At 53.3% G+C, this 18776-nt stretch overlaps 1 protein-coding gene across 1 annotated transcript in view; it reads right to left on the reverse strand.

Annotated features, from left to right (window-relative positions):
• The window catches only part of Fibcd1 (fibrinogen C domain containing 1), a 29322-nt gene extending 28981 nt beyond the window's left edge, over window positions 1–341 (reverse strand). Inside the window, exon 1 of the mRNA XM_027423867.2 lies at window positions 270–341. Within this exon, the coding sequence (XP_027279668.1) occupies window positions 270–341 (72 nt within the window). The remainder of the gene's footprint in view (window positions 1–269) is intronic.
• Window positions 342–18776: the final 18435 nt, after the last annotated feature.

Consider the following 18776-nt stretch of genomic DNA (forward strand, 5'->3'; position numbering starts at 1 on the left):
GGGCGAACGGGACTCAGCACGCGGATCATCTGTCTGTCAGCTGTTCCCAACTGAAGGGCTGGTCCACAACCAACTATAGGTCCTCTCTTCCCTCTGCATGAGCGAGCACGGGGGTCTCCGATGGGGGTGGGGACAGGCTGCAGCGAGTGCCTCTTGCAGGGAGCCCCGAGTTCAAGTCTCCGCTGAGGGAGGAGAGCAGGTGTTCCCCTCAGCCCCGCATAAGCTCCCCAAACTCCAGCCCCCGCACCCGTCCCCGCGCCCGTGGGTACCTGAGGTTTGTCGCGCGGTCGGTCCTCAAGTTGGGACGCGCCGCCCACGGTCTTCCACCGCTCGTGGACCATCTTCCCGCAGGACCCGCGGGGCGCGGGGCGCGGCCGAGCGCAAGGGAGGCACGAGGTGCACTGGGTGTGCTGCGCGCGCGGGAGGACCCCTCGGTGCAGGGGACCAGGGGCGGCCCGAGAGCGGCAGCCGCCAGCAAGGCTGCGTGCGAGCGCGTGTGAGCGCGGGGAGCGCGGGCGCGAGCCTCCGAGAGCCGCCCGCGCCGCGCCGTCCCCGCGTCCCGCTCCCGCGCCTCCCGCGCGCTCCTCCCTCCTCCCTCCTCCTCCTCCCGCCTCAGTCTCCGTGTCTTCTCCGACTCGGACTCTCAGGGCTTTTTATTGCTCCCCGCGGCCTCCCGGGCGCGCGCGCGCGCACCTCGCGGGCTCCAAGAGTGACTCCCGCTCCAGCCCGGCCGCGGGTGGCGGGGACCAGTCAGCAGCAGCCGGCGCTACGGCAGCCTCGGGCTCCCCGAGGAGCCCGCGCGTCCTGCGGCGCCCGGTGCAAACTTCCTATCAGGAGGGACTCGCCTAAGTCCGGGATCATCCCCGAGAAAGGGGCTGGGAGGAGACAGAGTACCCCTAGCGGGACTCCTGGGATCCGGGTCCCGGGGCAAGTGTGCGCGCGGCCCGCTGGTCTCCAGCTCCGGGTCTCGTGCTTTGAGTCTCCGACTCCGCAGCCGGGCTCCTGCTCACCCCACGGCACCCGCCTATCCCGGATCCCAGTCGACGCGGTCCCCGAAAGCTGGCCTAGAGCTGTCCCTACAGCGGGAGGAGGGATGTGAGCCACCCCAGTGGGGGCTTCTTAGTCGTCCCTCCCACCAGCAGCACTTTTTAAAGCGTTTAATCCGCCCGAGCAGCCTTCGAAGGTAATTGACAAAGTCCTTTAATCTGCGCGGTTAACGAGCTGCTGTTGTGGCTCCGACCGCGTGGCTCCCACGCGCCCCTCGCCGGGCCCGCCGGCCGCCCTTCCCCCAGCTCCGCAGAGACGCCCGGGCCTCCCGCTACTCCCTAAAGCTGTTTTCCGGCTCCGGGCGCTCTGGCCGCCGTGCTGTTCCCTGGCACCGTCTTCATCTCTCTCCCACCGGCTGCCAGTCTGTCGCCCCGTCTCCGTCCCTCGTCTCGTCCCTCTAGGCGCTTGGGAGACGTGGGGCAGGACTCTGGAGGGTGGGGCCCGAGCCTGACGTGGGCAGAGTGGACCCTGGGATCAGAGCTGGAGCTAGGCACCGTGGCCACATGTCATCCCCGACTGTCACCAGCCAGAAATTGGGTCCGACAGTCTGCAAGAACTTCCAGCGCTACCGCTGGTTGGCATCTCCCGCGGTCCCAGCCTGACTTCCCACCAGCAAGCTGGTGGAGTTACTGCCGAGTAACCCCAGGCTAGGGTTTTAGGAGAGGCTCCTTGGAATACACTTCTGTCCCTCAACACCCCCCCACACACACACACATACAACACACCAATTAAGAGGGTTGTAGGTTGTCTCAGGCCTAGGCAGAAGACTGTATCGTCACTGAACGTCTCTTGACTCAGTTTCCCCTTATATCCAAAAGGTTAACAGCATCACATTCCATAGGGCTTTTCTGGTTCTGAGGCAAGGACTGTATGTAAGTATCCAAGGGGTAATGGCTCATACTTCCCTGCTGTAAACTCAACCAGGCTTTATGCTCTCTCAGAGCCTCAGTTTCCTCATTGAGCAAACAAAGAGGGAGCAGAGCTATGGGGTTCCCCAGGGTCCCCTCAGAAGAAGCAGGTGAAGGAATTTTGATTCCAGGCAATGTGTACCTTAAAAATCACCCTTGGCAATCCTGAACAGGAGTCTGGGGAAAGGGGTCCAAAGGTCCCGGGGTGTCCAAGGAGAGCAGTCAGCCCCTTCAGGGTGAGCATACTTGGTTCAGGGACCCTGCTTTGATGGTTAGACCAGGGAAGCCAGGCACTGAGTGGGAGACAGTGAACTTGAGCACGTGCGTATAGGAGCCTTCAGGACATCTGCTCCTGGGCCTGTGGAAGGACAGGTAAGCGGGGGCCACCTAGCGGCTCCTCCTGGCAGTGTTTGCTGGTGGGACCGATCACCTACTCAGCAAGAGTCCTCGACTCTCCTGCCTGCTAGAGTGCAGGTGATGAGGAAGGGTGAGCGGTGGGCCTTACTCCGTTATCACTCTGCACCTGTGCTCTTGACTCAGGTGACACCAGGAGGATCAGTGGTGGACTAGGGTTGGCAAGAGCACACTCATTCCTCGTACACTGCACTCACCCCATGCACACAGGCTCGTCAGCCCCACAGGGGTTTAAGATGAGATGAACCAGGGGGAGTGGCCACATTGCAGACCAACACCTTCCCTATGCTCTTTACAAGGCAGGTGGGGGCCAAGCATCAGGGACAAGTCTATCTGCCCTCGGCATCCAATCCACTGAGGGAGCAGCCTTTTAGCCAGCTCAGGGACCAGGCAGGGCCTCAGGGAGCATAGAACCCAGTACTCATGGGGTACGAAGACTTAATCCATCCAAAATTGCCTGGCGCCCTGGTCACTCCACTCTGATTCACCATCTCTTCAGGGTCCTGTTTCTTCTTCCCGAAGTGCCCTGGGTGATGACTCCACAGGGCAGCAAGTCTGAAAATTTATATTGAGATTCTAGAGAGAGGGTCTGGGCAGGCCCTGCTCCTCCTTTTGAGCAGGATCCATCAGTCACAAATTGTCAGCTGGCTCAATGTCCTCCACAGGGACCTCACTACAGTTCAGCAGGAGGACATGGCTCCTGGGTGCTTTCACACGGGGAGCTACTGCGTGGGCATTGAGGACAAAAATGAAGAGAGACAATGAGGAAACAAGTCACTCTGGGGGCCTAAAGTGACCACACACCCCAGTGCCAGTTCAGGAATGGCACTCCATGGGGCATCACCCTTCCATCCAGTCCTGCCCGGGGAAGGCAGGGTTCCCCCAGCTATCTTGATAAATCAAAGCTATTGTTAGTCTCCTTCATGGATGATGAAACATATTCAGAAATACAATTAAACAATTTACCAAACAGTCTAAAACAATGCAATTAATGCAGAATCGTCACTTACTAAGGATTTCTCGCACACTGAACACCATTCATTTGCGATAGCAACATATTTCACTGTTTCCTCTCCGAAGACCTGTGAATGGTATTAATATCCCCATTTTAAAGATGAGGCAACTGAAGCTCAGAGAGGTTAAACACCTTGACCAAGAACACACAGCAGTTTGTAGATCCAGATTTTGAATCCAGGGCTGGAGTCTATCTCTCCTCGGATGTTTCAGTGCTCCCTGGCTGGCCTGAGATACCCAGAGAGCATTGCTGGGCTGGCATGCAATGCCAGCAGGGCTCAGCAGCAGGGCTCCAGAACGTGGGCCGAATGTCAAATGTGTCTGTCTCTGGAGGCCTGGGGGCAGCTGGCCAAGAGGTCAGGACCTCTGGCCCTCATCCACCTACCTCTCCCCGCACACTGCCCAGGGCATTTCACTCTCCTGGTAAAGCGGTTTCAACTCACCTCTGACAGTCACATTTATCATTAAAAATAAATTCATCCTGGCTCCCCTTGGCACAGGAAGGTACTGTGCAGTGATTCAGTGGGCTTGTCACCCTCGTGGTTAGGCGCGGGGAACCGAACAACTGGATGGTCTCCAGCGCCAGCGCCTCATTTTCTGCACTGGAGCCAGAAATGTACAGTGGGCTGACATTTAATTTAGAATCCAACATACCTTGACACAAACTCATAATACAAAGGCGGGGGTGGCTGGGGGCTGCCAAGCCAGGCAGGGATGGGGGAGTCCGAGTGACAGGGTAGATTTCTTTCTTTCTTTTTCTTTCTTTAATTTTTTTATTTTTGCTTTGTCAACATGATGACAAGCCAGAGACTGCCATCAAAGGCAAGAATTAGCAGGGACCAAGTGTGTGTGTGTGTGTGTGTGTGTGTGTGTGTGTGAGAGAGAGAGAGAGAGAGAGAGAGAGAGAGAGAGAGAGAGAGAGAGAGAGATGCTGTGTGTCCGTGCCCTGAGTCCACTGGGATGGAGTCTTTGGCATCTTGAGGTAGTCTGCTGGATCAGATATTACCATACTGGAGAAATATGTGCCAAGTCTCAGGTGTCACAGCTAACACTGGCACCCGGGAGCTGGACAATAACGTCCTAATACACATGGATGGCATCCTCACCTTTCATCTGTGTCCCTCATTTGACCAGATCCTCAGACACACACTCAGCACTCGGTAAACACAGGGCACAAAGGAAATATGTCATTTTAAACATTTAAGCAGAATCTCTCTCAGGAGGAAGCCTGGGATTATTGGGCAGAATAGTCTGATGGGCCATTTAGTTGCTGAAATTGGAGGTTCACTGCGCTGGGGAGGTGGCTCAGTGGGCAAAGAGCTTGCTCTGCAAACACGAGGACCTGAGTTTGGATCCCAACACCCACATAAAAGCTGGGTGCAGCACATCTGTATTTCCATCACAGGGGATATAGAAACAGGATTCCTGGCTCTTGCTGGCCAGCCAGCATTACCAAAAAGTTTCATGTTCAGTAAGATCTTTAGCCTAAAAAAATAAAAAAAAAAAAGTCATCCACACGTGTGTGAACACATACACACTCATTTATTGGAGGCTCAAGGATCACTGGGGAGGAGGAGAGGGCAGAGTACAAGAGACACAGAAACCAGGTTGGAAGGGGACAGAGAGAGACCCTACCCCCTTGAGGGAGGATGGAAACTGGGCAGAGCAGTGGAGGTGAGGTGCTGCACTTCCCAAGAGCTTGACACCCTAAGGCGGGAGCAGAGAAGGCAGGAAAGAGAAGAAGTGGGGGCTGTGGGGGAACCCCAGATGCACAGAGTTCACCACTAGACAGAAAAGCCAAGCAGGAGGAAGAGAGAGTACCGGGGAAGCCAGGCCATCTTGTTTGAGTGTCTGCTGTGTGTCCAGCCTCTAAGCATCCTTCTTGTACCCATGTGACTGGAAGAGAAGAGGGAAATCCATGGAGGGTAGCACCTGTTTGAAGCTGCATGTCTTTGCTTGCTTGCTTGCTTGCCTGCTTCCTTCCTTCCTTCCTTCCTTCCTTCCTTCCTTCCTTCCTTCCTTCCTTCTCTCTCTCTCTCTTTCTTTGAGACAGGTTTCTCTGTGGCTTTGGAGGCTGTCCTAGAACTCACTCTGTAGACCAGGCTGGCTTAGAACTCACAGAGATCCACCTGCCTCTGCCTCCGGAGTGCTGGGATTAAAGTCGTGTGCTTTTCAAATCCGTAGGTCTTAAGGGGAATTTTGTTCATCATGCCAACCAACATGTAGGTCACTTCTGGCATCTCTGACTCCTAGCGGGTCATATTCCCTCCAATGTTACAACTGTTCTTGATTCATCTTGCTTTTTCTTTTTTGGACAAGGTCTCTTGTAGCTGTGGCTAGCCTTGAAATCACTGTGTTGTCGAGAATGACCTTGTTCTCATGATCCACCTGCCTCCACCTCCCCAGTGCTGACTGTATGCCACCATGTGGTGCTGGGGATGGAACCCAGGGCTCCCTGCATGCTGGGTGAGGGCTTTGCCTACAGAGCCACATCCAACCCTGCTTTGCCTTTTCCTAAATACTTCAAGTGTGAGCCATGAGGTGCACCTTAGCGGCCTGATTTTCATTGGACCACACAGTTCATCTGTCTGTGTGTGTATGCCCTTGGCTCAGCCCTTTTTACTGACCATCCAGCTGTGGCTCCCCTGCTGCTGTCTCTGCGTCAGTGGGCCTCTGGTCTGTTTCTGTTCAAGGGTGTGAGCACTGGTGTGAGCTGCTGTGAGGAATGGTGTGAGCTACTGTGAGCACTGGTGTGAGCTGCTGTGGGCGCTGATGTGAGCTGCTGTGAGCACAAGTGTGAGCTGCTGTGAGGAATGGTGTGAGCTGCTGTGAGCACTGGTGTGAGCTGCTGTGAGCACTGGTGTGAGCTGCTGTGGGCACTGCTGTGAGCTGCTGTGAGCACTAGTGTGAGCTGCTGTGAGGAATGGTGTGAGCTGCTGTGAGCACTTGTACACGTGCTCCTGGTACACACACACCTCATACTTGACCTCTGGGCACTCTGGAGAATCACAGAGTGGGAGGGTGTCTAAGTCCAAAAAAAAAAAAAAACTGACCAAATTGCTGTACATGGTGGTTGCTCCACCACTCACCCTCAGCACAAAGGGCAGAGTCCAGGAACCTGGTTCCCTTCCCCACTGCTCAGTGGGAAGCTGGGTGGTAATGTGCCCCAAGGTAGGCCTGTTACTCTGTTCTTTGGTTCCCTCATCCTATCACCTCACCACACACACTGCTGCAGGACAGCATGCCTCATTCAGTGTAGACCCTCAGACTGAGGGGTATCTGTCCCCAGGGAAAGCTGCCCCCATGGATACCCTCTCTCAGTGTTGCCTGACAGAGGGCTGGTCTTAATGCTGCAGCAGGGCAGGCAGCTCAGCTGTCACTGTGCCTCTGAGGAGGCTGACGCCTGGGTCAACACTCAGAAACAGTGTCAGTGGGAAGGAAGGGCACGCCAATCATCTCCTTCTAGTCCTGTGGGCTTCAGGGCCCATCCCCCACCAATGCCAACACACAGCACTGGTCCCCTGCCCCAAACTGCCTGATTTCTTTCCTGTACAGCTGGACCAGTCCACACTCCCAAGTGCAGGTAGAATCCCAGCCCCCTCCCATGTCACCCACCCTTGCATGGGTACAATGACTCAAGCATGGCTGACTGGCTTCTGTCTCCCAGCTGGCCTTGGGTTTGGGCTCTGAGTCACGCTCAGACCCTCAGTTGGAGTGACAGGTGACACTGGGCAGAAATAATACCCTAACCTCACAGAGATTTCAGCTGACCCCTCGGCTCCTAAAAACTCAGAGCTATCTCTCTAGCTCTCTCTTCTGCTTCACCCCAGCCACAGGCAATCCACCAGCAAGCACCTTCAGCAAATATTTATTAAGCTGAAGTGTGGAGTTTAAGCCTAGAGATGTTAGCTACAGTTAAATGGTGTGTGTTTGAGAAAATGATGCCAAGGAAGAGCTGCTGAGCAGTAACCGTCAGAGAAGGGAGGAGGTGCCGAGGGAGATCTCTCTCCAGGCATAGAGAGTAGCAGGTGCAAAGGCCCTGGGGTCCCAACAGAACCAGCAGGTATTGGGAACAGGATAATGGAGAGATGGGATCAGAGACAGAAAGAAGTCTGGATGATGCAAGGCAGGGGACACGTTTAGATTTCATAGCAGTCATGATGGGAAGCCATGTGGACATAGCAGGCAGTGAGGTGAGGCAGCATCCAATGACGTCTTTGCCAGTTCCTTTTAGGCTCCACATTTTGCATGGACTCTATGGGCATCTGGAGCAGGTCACTAAGGAGGCTGCTGCTACTGCTGGAGGTGGAGCAGCTCGGACTTTGGTGATCAAAGAAATGGTCAAGGGAACAGGTGTAGGACAGGGCTAGCTGGAGCCAGGAGGTCTAGCAGACAGCAGACAGGGGAAGGGCTTTGTGTCACTCGGTTCTGTGCTGCTGTGACCTGAAGCAACGTAAGGACCCAAAGATGCGTTTGGGCTCACAGTTTTAAAGGAGACAGTCCATCGTTGTGGATGTGGCAGGAAGCAGGGAAAAGAGAAAGCAGGATGGAGCCAGGAAAGCACAGATCATAAGAAGCACTCCGGCACTCCTCTCAGGGCTCTGAGAAGCTACTGTTCCCAAAGTTGAGAGACTGTGATAGAATCCTGAGCCCAGCTGAGCTACCAGAAAGAGAGATAGATGCAGTTTAGTAAGCTGCTGTGTTGGGGATGTTTGTTATACAGCATTGTCAGAGCCATAGCTGACTAATGCACAAACAGAGGCAAGCAGTCTTGTATAAAGTCATAAAGATCACCTACTATTGCATCTAGAAACCATCTTTGTTACTGATTTAGAGCACTTCTTCCAAATCTGTGTTTTCTTTATCTGTTTTCAGATAGGGTCTCCTGTAACCCAGCCTGGTCTTGAATTTGCTACATGGCCGAGGATGATCTTGAACTCCTGATCCTCTTGCCTCCATTTATTAAGTGTTTGGATTACAGGTCAGAGCCATCATACTTGGGTTATATAGTACTGGGGATTGAGCCTTGAGCTTGGTGAATGCTGGGTAGGCAGTCAACAACTGAGCTCTCCAGCTGTAGTGCGTGCTTTGTCATTGCTGGAGACCACAGACATACTGCACTCCCAGATGGAAACTTCTTAGGAATCCATGCTTGGGGAGTGTACGATGAGTGAGGGTTTGTCAGTGTGCAGCCCCTTGGGGTTTAGATGGGAAAATGGCAGTTCATTTAATCAATATTTACCACAGCCCAGCACAGCCTGTGTTGTCAGACCTCTGGCCTGTGGATATTCAGCTCTGTGGACACTCTGTGCTTGCCACACCAAAACATGTGGCTGCACCCTGATCCCAAGGCAGCTCTCGGTCACAGACATGTAGAAGCTGGATGATTCAGAGAGACCCCTTCAGCTCCCTCACCTTTGGGGAAGCCAGTGCTGACCTCTTTCCTGGATTCTTGTAGGCTTGAGCCCATGATGGTCTCTTTTCCTCCCCGAATCATCCCCTTTTGACTTCAGTGCTTCAGAAGTCATCTTCGGATCTGTCTTTTGCATGTACAATTCCCACGAGGCAGTCGATGCCATGTGTGCAGACTAGTCGGCATTGCCTAGTCCTTCCTGCCACTCTCAGTGAATTCTGATCTAACTGGTGTTTAGAGACCACTGCCAAGGCATGACACCAGCCAAGAGCTGTGCTTATGAGGGCATGCTGCATCAGTGTCTGCTGCAAAAGGGGGGGGGGTGCCCGCAGGTTGAGCAGGGGTGGCCTTTGTGTTTAACTACATATGCTATTGTGTTACCCAGCTGGGAGAAGGTCCCCATATTCTTTTTGTTTGTTTGCTTGCTTTTTTTTTTTTTTTTTTTTTTTTTTGCTTTTCTAGACAAGGTTTCTCTGTGGACCCTTGGCTGTCCTAGAACTCACTCTATAGACCAGGCTGTCCTCAAACTCATAGATATTCCTGCCTCTTCCTTCCGAGTTCTGGCATTAAAGGCATGCACCACTGCTCGGCATGGTCCCCATATTCTTAAGCTTTTAAAATCACATTTGCTTTATTTTTAAATTTCTATTACATTTCATTTATTTATTGTGTGTGTGTGTGTGTGTGTGTGTGTTCATGAGTGCATGTATTGTGTACATGCATGTGTATACTGTGTTCCACACAAGTAGAGGTCAGAGAACAACTTTTGGGAATCAGTTCTCTCCTTCCACTTTGCAGATTCTGAGAGTCAAACTCAGGTCATCAGGCTCAGCTGCAAGTGCCATTGTCCTCTGAGACATCTATGTGGCCCATCAAAGACCTTTCAGAAGGGTGTGTGTGGCCTGTGGTTTTAGGAAGCCTTCCGAAGAATACCGGGGTCAGCAGAGGAACAGAGAGATATGAGTAGCAAATTCTGATGACACCATGTTAAATATCCCAAACTTCCTGAGTAATTAAATCTGTTTGACACTGGCATTAAGTGATGTGTACAGAGGGTATTCTGGGTGCCCAGAGCTGAGCTGGGCTAAGTTTCCATGGGTACCAACTCGTCCACCCTCCACAGGGATCCATCTTTTAGTAAGGTTACCCCATTTACAGATGAGGGAACAGAGGCCCCAAAAAGGCCACACAGGGACGCCCCCCCCGCCTCCCTACACACACATGCGCGGTCTGCCTCCAGAGTTGAAATGGCAGGGCTGCATGTTTGTAAATCTTGCTTCTTTTTGGACATTTATTTCCACTTTGTAGCTGTTGATAAACAACAAACCATGAACAGCCTGTATCACAGAACAGCCTCACACATCTCAGCCAGCCTCACTAATTATTCCCTAAGATGGATTCCCAGGAAGAGAATTACCGAGTCAAAGGGCAAGCCTGTCTTTAAGACACTCCATCCCCTCACCCAGCCCAGCCTTGCTTCTGAGGTCTCAGGATTTCTTTCCCACAGTGTCTAGAGCCCTGGGTTGGTGGGAAGGCTCCAGCCTTGGCCTACCCTTATCCTACACTGATAGCCTTCTCTGCCGCCAAGGACATAGGGCAACCTCTATCCCAACATCTCAGGTCCCGTCCTGCAGGCTGGCGCTGCACGGGGGCCACAGGGAAGCAGGGCTGTGATGAAGGACAGTGCTTGCTTCAGCACACAGTGGGCTTGGTCATGAATGAATGAATGAATGAATGAATGAATGCTGACTTCATCTGCTTCCAGCTACAGAGCAGCTGCCTGTGGACCAGCCCCCTCATCTGGTGTCACAGGTGTCACAGCCCCCACATGGGGAAGGCAGCATGCTACTGTGGGGAAGGGAAGGTGGGTCACCAAATCCATGTCACCCTCATCCTCACCGTCATTGTTATCAGCATCACAACCACAATCTCATCATCACCACCATTATCATCATCATTGGCTGCACTCCCACCATTATTGTCATTACCGTCACGTCACAGCTATTGTCACTGCACCACTGTCACCACCATCATCATCAGCTTCATCTCCACCATGGTCATCATCACCATTGTCACCACCCCTGTCATCTTCATCACCACCATTGCCACAACCAATCACCATCACCACCATCGCCACCACCACCATCATCACCATCACTACTTTGGGGGTCAATTGTATCTCTTAGAACTGTATCCCTCAGGACTGGAGATGGCTCAGAGGTTAAGAGCACTGGCTGCTCTTCCAGAGGTTCTGAGTTCAATTCCCAGCAACCACATGGTGACTCACAACCATCTGTAATGACATCTGGCGCCCTCTTCTGGCCTGCAGGCATGCATGCAGGCAGAACAAGGTATACAAAATAAATAAATCTATTTTTTTAAAGATCTATTTATTTAATATGTATACAGGGTTATGCCTGCATGTATGCCTGCAGGCCAGAAGAGGGCATCAGATCTCATTATAGGTAGTCGTGAGCCACCATGTGGTTGCTGGGAATTGAACTCAGGACCCTGGAAGAACAGTCAGTGCTCTTAACCTCTGAGCCATCTCTCCAGCCCATAAATCTTAAAAAAAAAAAAAAAAGAACGGTATCCCTCAGCAGACTCATCTCATCCCAGACACCTGGCTTTTACTTGAACAGCTACTTAACCATGTTAGCCTCTGCCAGCTGGGGTCAGACCACTCCTGCTCCCTCTGCCTGTCTGGTTTCCTCCCAGAGTGCCCCCCCTTCCAATGTAACTACCCTAGAGCTCAGTTCTAACCGGCTAGTCTCTCGGAGTATACCTACACTGTACCCTGCTCCTGACCGTCCCCTGGAGGCTTACTGTGAACTCTAGACTGAAGGGACGCACCTCTGACACGGCCAGCTGCAGCTTTCCACCTCTCCCAGTGAACCCTGATGCTACCAAGTAGAGTATGTCACACAGTGCTGCTGCATCACCCGCTCTGAACCCAGCAGCCCAGGGGGCAGACTCTGTCCCTCTCCTGGTCACTCAGGTAGTATGAGACCATCCAGGCTTAGGCTGTGCACTGGGAGAAGGGCCTCCGGGGTGTCCCCAGCTCATGACGCCCACTCCATTCTGCCCAGTGCTCCGTGTCTGAAGCCTCAGCTCAGAGCAGACAGCCATGTTAATCCTGTCCCAGGCTGGTGGTCACCCCACTAGGCGGGGGAGCCAGCTGCCCAGAAAGCTGGTGCTGAGTCTGGGTTGGCGGCCAATGGCATCGTAGTGCCACCTGGAGATTATCTACCAGTGGCTAGTTCCCAGCAGCAGGCCCCAGTGCCCCAAAAGAAAGCAGCTAGCTATTAAAGAGATTCATGGGAAGGGGTGAGGCGAGAGGGAGGGCTAATCAAGCTGTCCTGATTGTAATTGTCCAAAGGTGCTGGCCTTGCTCATAAACAGCCGGCCTCACAGCCGCCTCGGCATCTCGGCAGGGCTTCTCCCTGCTGGGACCATGCGAGGTAATGTTCTTTCAACATAACTCTATTTAAATTCACATTTCCATCATCCCCCAGAGGAGCCGCGAGAGAGCTGAGCTGCGTGGTATAAGCCGGCAAAGGATTAGATGGGGTGGGTGGTGGGGTTTTTTTCCCTTTTACTTTCTTAGTGATGGAGATGGGGCCATGGTGGGGTGGGGTGGGATGGGGGGGACTGTTCTAGAATCCTGCAATGTCAGAACAGGAAGAACTGCTAACAGCCAGCCAGCTTAGCCCTCTTGATATTCAGATAGGAAACTGAGGCCCGCAGGGACCCTCAGCATGTCCAGAGCCCCTTTGTGGCTCCTTCTCCAGGAGACCCTGGGACCAATGCCATGCCATGGAGGGTCATCTGGGAGAGGGCAGCCCAAGGAGGGTCTTCAAGACCCAGCGCTTGCTGCTTGCAGACCCGACTTTCCTCCAAGCCAATGGACAAACCAGCAGGACTCCCAAGAGACCCAGCTCCTTCCCTGCTGCTCTGCTGAGCCCAGGAGGTGACAAAAGTCACCTTTCTCCAACACAGCTGGCCCTCATTTCCTCCGCAGGAGGCCTCTGGGGGCTGGCAAAGGCCATGGCTTCTCAGGAGAAGATAAGAGGTAGGTGGGACCTGTCAGGCAGACCAGGGCCCTGGCACAGGGGTGGATAGATTGGCCAGGGGTATGGCTCCCTGGGGAGGGCGAAGTCTGTGTCACAGGCAGAGCCCTGGCAGTGAGTGAGAGCAATTTGGAAGTTAAGGGGAACTGTAGGCCTGCTGGCTGTTGAGTTTGGCTGGGAGGTGCCTGTCTTGGGGACTGTCACCTGCAGGGTGGGGGGTGATGGAAAAGGCTTGTAGATTCAAGATACCTTTATTCAGATAAATACCAGCCAAACGCGAGCCAGAGCGTGCCAGGGGCACCCAAGCAGCGAGGCCAGGGAGAAGGGGAAGGAGAAGCAGAAAGAGGGGCTCCCATGTGCCCGTGGTCCCTTAAGTGCCCATGCTGACCTCACCTTGACCACGCCTTGACAGGCGTGGTCAGGCACACCTGTAGCCAGCCCTTAGGAGGTGTGGTTACAGTGTCTTCCTACAGTGGGGGAGCTAGAGACAGCAGCCAGTAGGCAGAGAGAGGAAGTACAACATTTGGGGAGTCCTGCCTCCAGTGGAGAGAACGCCAGGGGCCTTCAGAGAGACATCTGCTTCTGTTTTTCACACTGCCTTCAGCAGTTTGGGCACTGGGGACTATAGCCTGGCTAGGCAACCCCGCCTGGAGGACTCACCACAGGAACAGTGGGGTGAGCATGGGGTCCTCTTCCTTCTGGCAGGCAAACAGAGCTCAGTACCAGTGCTGGTGCCATGTTCAGGAGACACCCTGCTCTGTCTCAGCTTGAGGAGGCAGCTCTGCCTGGCCTCTGGGGAGGCTGGGGAGAACCTGGGAGCCAGACACCCTGAGCATGTGGTCAGCAGGGTCCTTGTCTGTACTCTGTGACCTCTGTTGTCTTCTCTCCAGCCTCAGTTTCTCCATCTGTTAATCAAATTCCCTACAAAAGTCAAAGAGGTAAGGGACATGCAGCTACTCTGCAGAAGGGCTCCTGAGTAGTCACAGGTGCACATGGCGGCTGGGCAAGGGGGAATGTCAATCACCAGAGGTAGACACATGGGCTTTGGTGGATCCTTCTGACTGACCAACCTCTGTATCCAGAGCAGTGGAGGCAAGCTGTCCCGAGTGCTGGTCCAGCCCTGCTTCTCTGAGGGACCTTGGGTGAGAGAAAGAGACAGCATCTCCTAGAGTCTCAACTTATTTATCTGTAGATAAAGATTAAAAAAAAGTACAATAGGACAAACCTGCCTGGGTACCCATAAAGATGAAACACAGCAGCCGGCTGTACAGCACGGGCCTGACATGTACAAGGGCTATTGTTATCACCATCATACCCCTAGCTCATTGTGCTGGCTAGTTTTATGTCAACTTGACTCAGGCTAGAGTCATTTGGAAAGAGGCAACCTCAGATTGGTCAATGGGCAATTCTGTGGTGCGTTCTCTCTCTCTCCTCTCTCTCTCTCTCTCTCTCTCTCTCTCTCTCTCTCTCTCCCTCCCCTCCCTCCCTCCCTCCTCCTCCCTCCTCTCTCTCTCTCTCTCTCTCTCTCTCTCTCTCTCTCATGCAGAGGCCATGGAGGCCATGGCTGTTTGTTTACTGACTTGCTCCTGTGGCTTGCTCAGCTGGCTTTCTTACAGCATTGAGGATCAATAGCCTGGGGGTGGCACCGCTCACAGTGAGCTGGGGTCTCCCACATCAATCATTAATCATGAAAATGCACTGCTGAGCATTGGTGGCCCACACCTGTAATCCCAGCACTCGGGAAGGAGAGGCAGGAGGATCTCTGTGAGTTCAAAGCCAGCCTGGTCTACAAAGCTACACAGAGAAACCGTCTTGAAAAAAAAAATTGCTATCCCCAACTCACCACTATGACATCCACCACCATCAGTCTCTCACCACCACCACCAGCACCGCATTGTCTCCCATCACCGCCGCCGCCATCATCATTTTCACCATCAGCACCTTCATCTTCGCCGTTGTCACCACGATCACCGCTGTCGTCAGTGCCATCACCTTCTTTACCACAGTCACCCTGTACCGTCACTCCCACCCATCACCACTCCAACCACCGCCATCACTGCCACCAGCAGCACCTTCACCTCCGCCACGTCCACTCTGCCACCGGCACTGTCTCTACCACCCCTCACACTGCCCTGCATGCAGGCCTCCATGCCCTGCTCTCTGCAGAGACACCAGATACTTTCCCGGGGCCAGGCTTAATCTGCACCCTTGAACAGTAAGTACCACAGAGCTAAAACATGCCCACTCACAGACCCGGTATTAATTCCTTGATTACCAGGCTCCGAAGCTATGCCAGCTCAGGGCCACCTGTGGGGCCTGATTATGAAGCAAGTGCCTATTTTTGGCCTAGGTTTACTGCTCATGGCTCCCACCTGCCACTCTGTCCCTTATAGTCCCCATAAATTAAGAACTTCAGAGGGCTCACAAAAGAGCCCAATGGAATAAACCACAGTTGTCCCCACTTCTAGGACCCTCGCCACAGAAGAGACAGGGTGAGGGAGGTTTCACCAAGGCCCTGCTATCCTTCCCCGAGCCCGGGCACCACTCCCCCTGAGGCCCTGGAGGAGGGTGGGTTTCAGGGACACTGACAGTGTACGGGAGGTGAAAGTACATTTGACTGTTTTGCTCTGGAAGTTTCCTTGGACTGTTCCATCTACTCCTTACAATTTTACCCACACTGTCCTGACCAAAGTGACCTGTGTAGTAGCCTATGTGACCCCCCCCCGCCCCAACCACCTTGAAAGTGCCCACCCTGTGTCTCTAGAGGCTCCAGGGCAAGTCTGAGAGCCAGGGCTGGGTGGCTGACATCCTCCCAGGCCCTGTGGGAGGAGAGGGCACTCAGGCACAGGAAGGAAGATGGGGTGAATTTTGGCAGGGTGCTCAGTATGTCAGTACATAGGCCGCCCTCCAGGGAGGAGGCCCCATGTCAGTCCTGGTCCAACTGACCTGAGATGGCCTCCACTGAGCCCCTGTCCCTGACAGGGGGAATGCATGTGTGAAGATATTCGAATTGGACCCCCCAAAAAAACAGCAGCTAGGATCCTGCACTGGAACTTCCTTACATTTCCCATGTGTCCTGAGACCAGGATGGACTCCACTGCCTGTGTGGCTCGGTCCCAGGCACAGGCACCCACCCATCTCCAGAATCTTCCAGGCAGAGTCTGAGGACCAGAGCATCTTGGACATGAACTCAGGCCTCTAAGGATGGTTGGAAGAATGATATTGTCTTTTTTTTTAAGATAACAAATGGTAGAGGAATTGAAAACATGCCTCACATGTGAAGCTGGCTTGTGCATGCCAGCTTGGAGGGTGTGTGTGGGCTGCCTGGGAGGGGGTGGAAACACAAAGTGGGCTTGGGAGGCAGCAAAGCTACAAGATCACCTGTTTCTGAGCAATGACCCAGATGTGGCAAGTTGCTTCCGAGGTGGCAGAATGCCCTCTACCCTCTGCACTGCAGGGTCCCACTAGCCCAGGACACGCCTGAGCCCCTCCCGGAGGAACCTTCCTGCCATATATATCCTGTCCCCATCTGTCAAATGAAGTGTCTGGCATGACTTCAGTTGTGATGCTCCATTCAAACAAGGTATGATCTGGGAGCCCCCCCCCCCCCCGCCCCAAGGAAAACAGCAGAGCTGTTCTGGGTCAGCCATTCTTGAAGAGTCTGGGCTGCCCTGATCACCTCAATGTCCCCTTCATCTGCTCCTGACTACTGTTGTTTGACTTCTCCTGGGGAGATATGAGTAAGCTCCTGCTCACCAGATAGGGCTAGTGACAGACCCGAGACGCCAGTCAAGTCTGTGTGGGTGACCACAGGATGGGAGGCAGTTCCCTATGCCAGGCAGCTGCACCAGACAGGCTCCTCTCTCTAACAGTTGCTTACTGCTTTTATAGCTTTAAAGAGGGGAATTGTGAAACTGGCAACTTTATGAGCTTAATTTTTTTTATTACACCTATTTATTTGGAGGGGGAACATATGCAAGCTATGGCCTATGTGTAGGGGTTGCATGTAGGAATTGGTTCTCACCTTCTACCATCTGGGTCCTAGGGGTCAAACTCAAGTCCTCAGTCTTGGCAGCAAGCATCTTGCCCTCCTGAGCCATCTCACTAGCCTCTTCTGAACTGCTTAAATCCATCTGATTCCTGAGCCCTGTAAATTTGCTTAGCCAAAATCCGGAGAAGGGGCTCACTCCATAGCTCTGACAGGCCTGGAACTCTTTATGTAGGCCAGGCTGGCCTCAAACTCACAGAGATCTGTCTGTCTCTGCCCCTGAAGATTGAAGGCATGGGCTACCATGCCCAGCTTCTTGAGTCTCCATCAGAGTACAATAGTTACACAATATAGGCCCACAGAGAAGTCTCCTCAGAGAGCCAGAGACTGTGAGCACAGATTTATGCTTCTTGGTGCAATCTCTCTGTCTCTGTCTTTGTGTCTCTATGTCTCTGCCTTTCTCTCTGTCTCTGCCTTTCTCTCTGTCTCTGCCTTTCTCTCTGTCTCTCTATCTCTGTCTCTGTCTCTGTCTCTCTGTTTCTCCCTCTCAAGCTGAGATTGGACTCAGGGTCTCAGGTGTGCCAGGCAAGCATTGACCTAGATCTCTGGCCCCAATGCCCCAGATTGGTCCACAGCATAGATTCATTTCTCCTAACACAGTAGCAGGCAATCTTAAGATTCTAAGCAGATCTGGGCCCTGTGCCAGTCTCGCCAGTGATTGTATGGCTATGGCCACTGAGCCAGGGTCCAGATGCCAGCTGAGGCAGGTGACAAGAGGAAGAAGGCGTTCACTGGGACTGGGGACATAGTTCAGCCAGCAAAGTTCGACTCTCAGAACCCATTGGGGAAGGTAGAGAAAGGTGGATTCCTGGGGCTCACTGGACAGCCAGCCTAGTCTGCTTGGCAAATTCCAGGCCAGTGAGAGATTCATCTCTAAAAATAAAAGCTGGGCGGTGGTGGCACATGTCTTTGACCCCAGCACTCGGGAGGCAGATGAATCTCTGAGTTTGAGGCCAGCCTGGTCTACAGAGTGAGTTCCAGGACAGCCTGCACTACATAGGGAAACCCTGCCTCAAAAAACCAAAGAAAATAAAAAATAAAGAATGATTTCACATCTGCTTTTTACACAGAGAAATACTGTCTCAAAATAATAATAACAAATAAGTACAATAAAAGGTTAATGATATCCAAGGCTGTCCTCTGAACTCTACAAGCATATGTACACACATATATACACACAACAGAAGATGTCTATTAACTATTCTGAGGGTGGGCCCTGGAAGACTTGTGGTTATCTAGTACTGCCTTGGGGTCTAAGGATTAGGGCTCAGCCCTTGACCAGCACAGAGTGAAACACTTGGTCTGTGTATCCCTGTGACCCCAAGCTCCTCATGGTATGGGGAGTACTGGAGACCAGAAAGGGTCTACACCTGGGTTGGAGTGAGGGGTGCTTATCCTCCAGAGAGAGCCAGGGACTCAGAGCCTTGCTGCAGTGGTATCAGCTGGCCACTGTACAGGGGTCAGGACAAGTAATGATCACTGGGCCCCTGTGTGTGTGGGATACAGAGCCAACAGGCTGGAGCAGGACAGTTCAGCCATGGGTGTCAGAGAAGTGATTATGAAGAATGGTCCTGAGCAGCACTCAGCCTGAGCATGTTGACATGGACCAGTTTCCCTGGAGGGGAAGCTCGGCCAGGACTAGGTTTGAGCCAATCTGAAGCTTCAGGAGGGACATACTGAGCCAGGGTAGACCTTGAAAAGCCCCACAGCAGAGGCAAGGAAGCAGCAAGTCACCCAGCCCAGAAGGGCTGCAGGTACAGACTCTGGCTTGTGCACCTGCCCAACCAGAAAGCAAGGGTACTGCCAGGGTGCTGGGGTGGGCCTTTAAGGATTCCATGTACCCAGGGTAGGAGGGGCTTCCT

The sequence above is a fragment of the Cricetulus griseus genome, chromosome 6 (genome assembly GCF_003668045.3).
Source record: "Cricetulus griseus strain 17A/GY chromosome 6, alternate assembly CriGri-PICRH-1.0, whole genome shotgun sequence".
Taxonomy (NCBI): domain Eukaryota; kingdom Metazoa; phylum Chordata; class Mammalia; order Rodentia; family Cricetidae; genus Cricetulus; species Cricetulus griseus.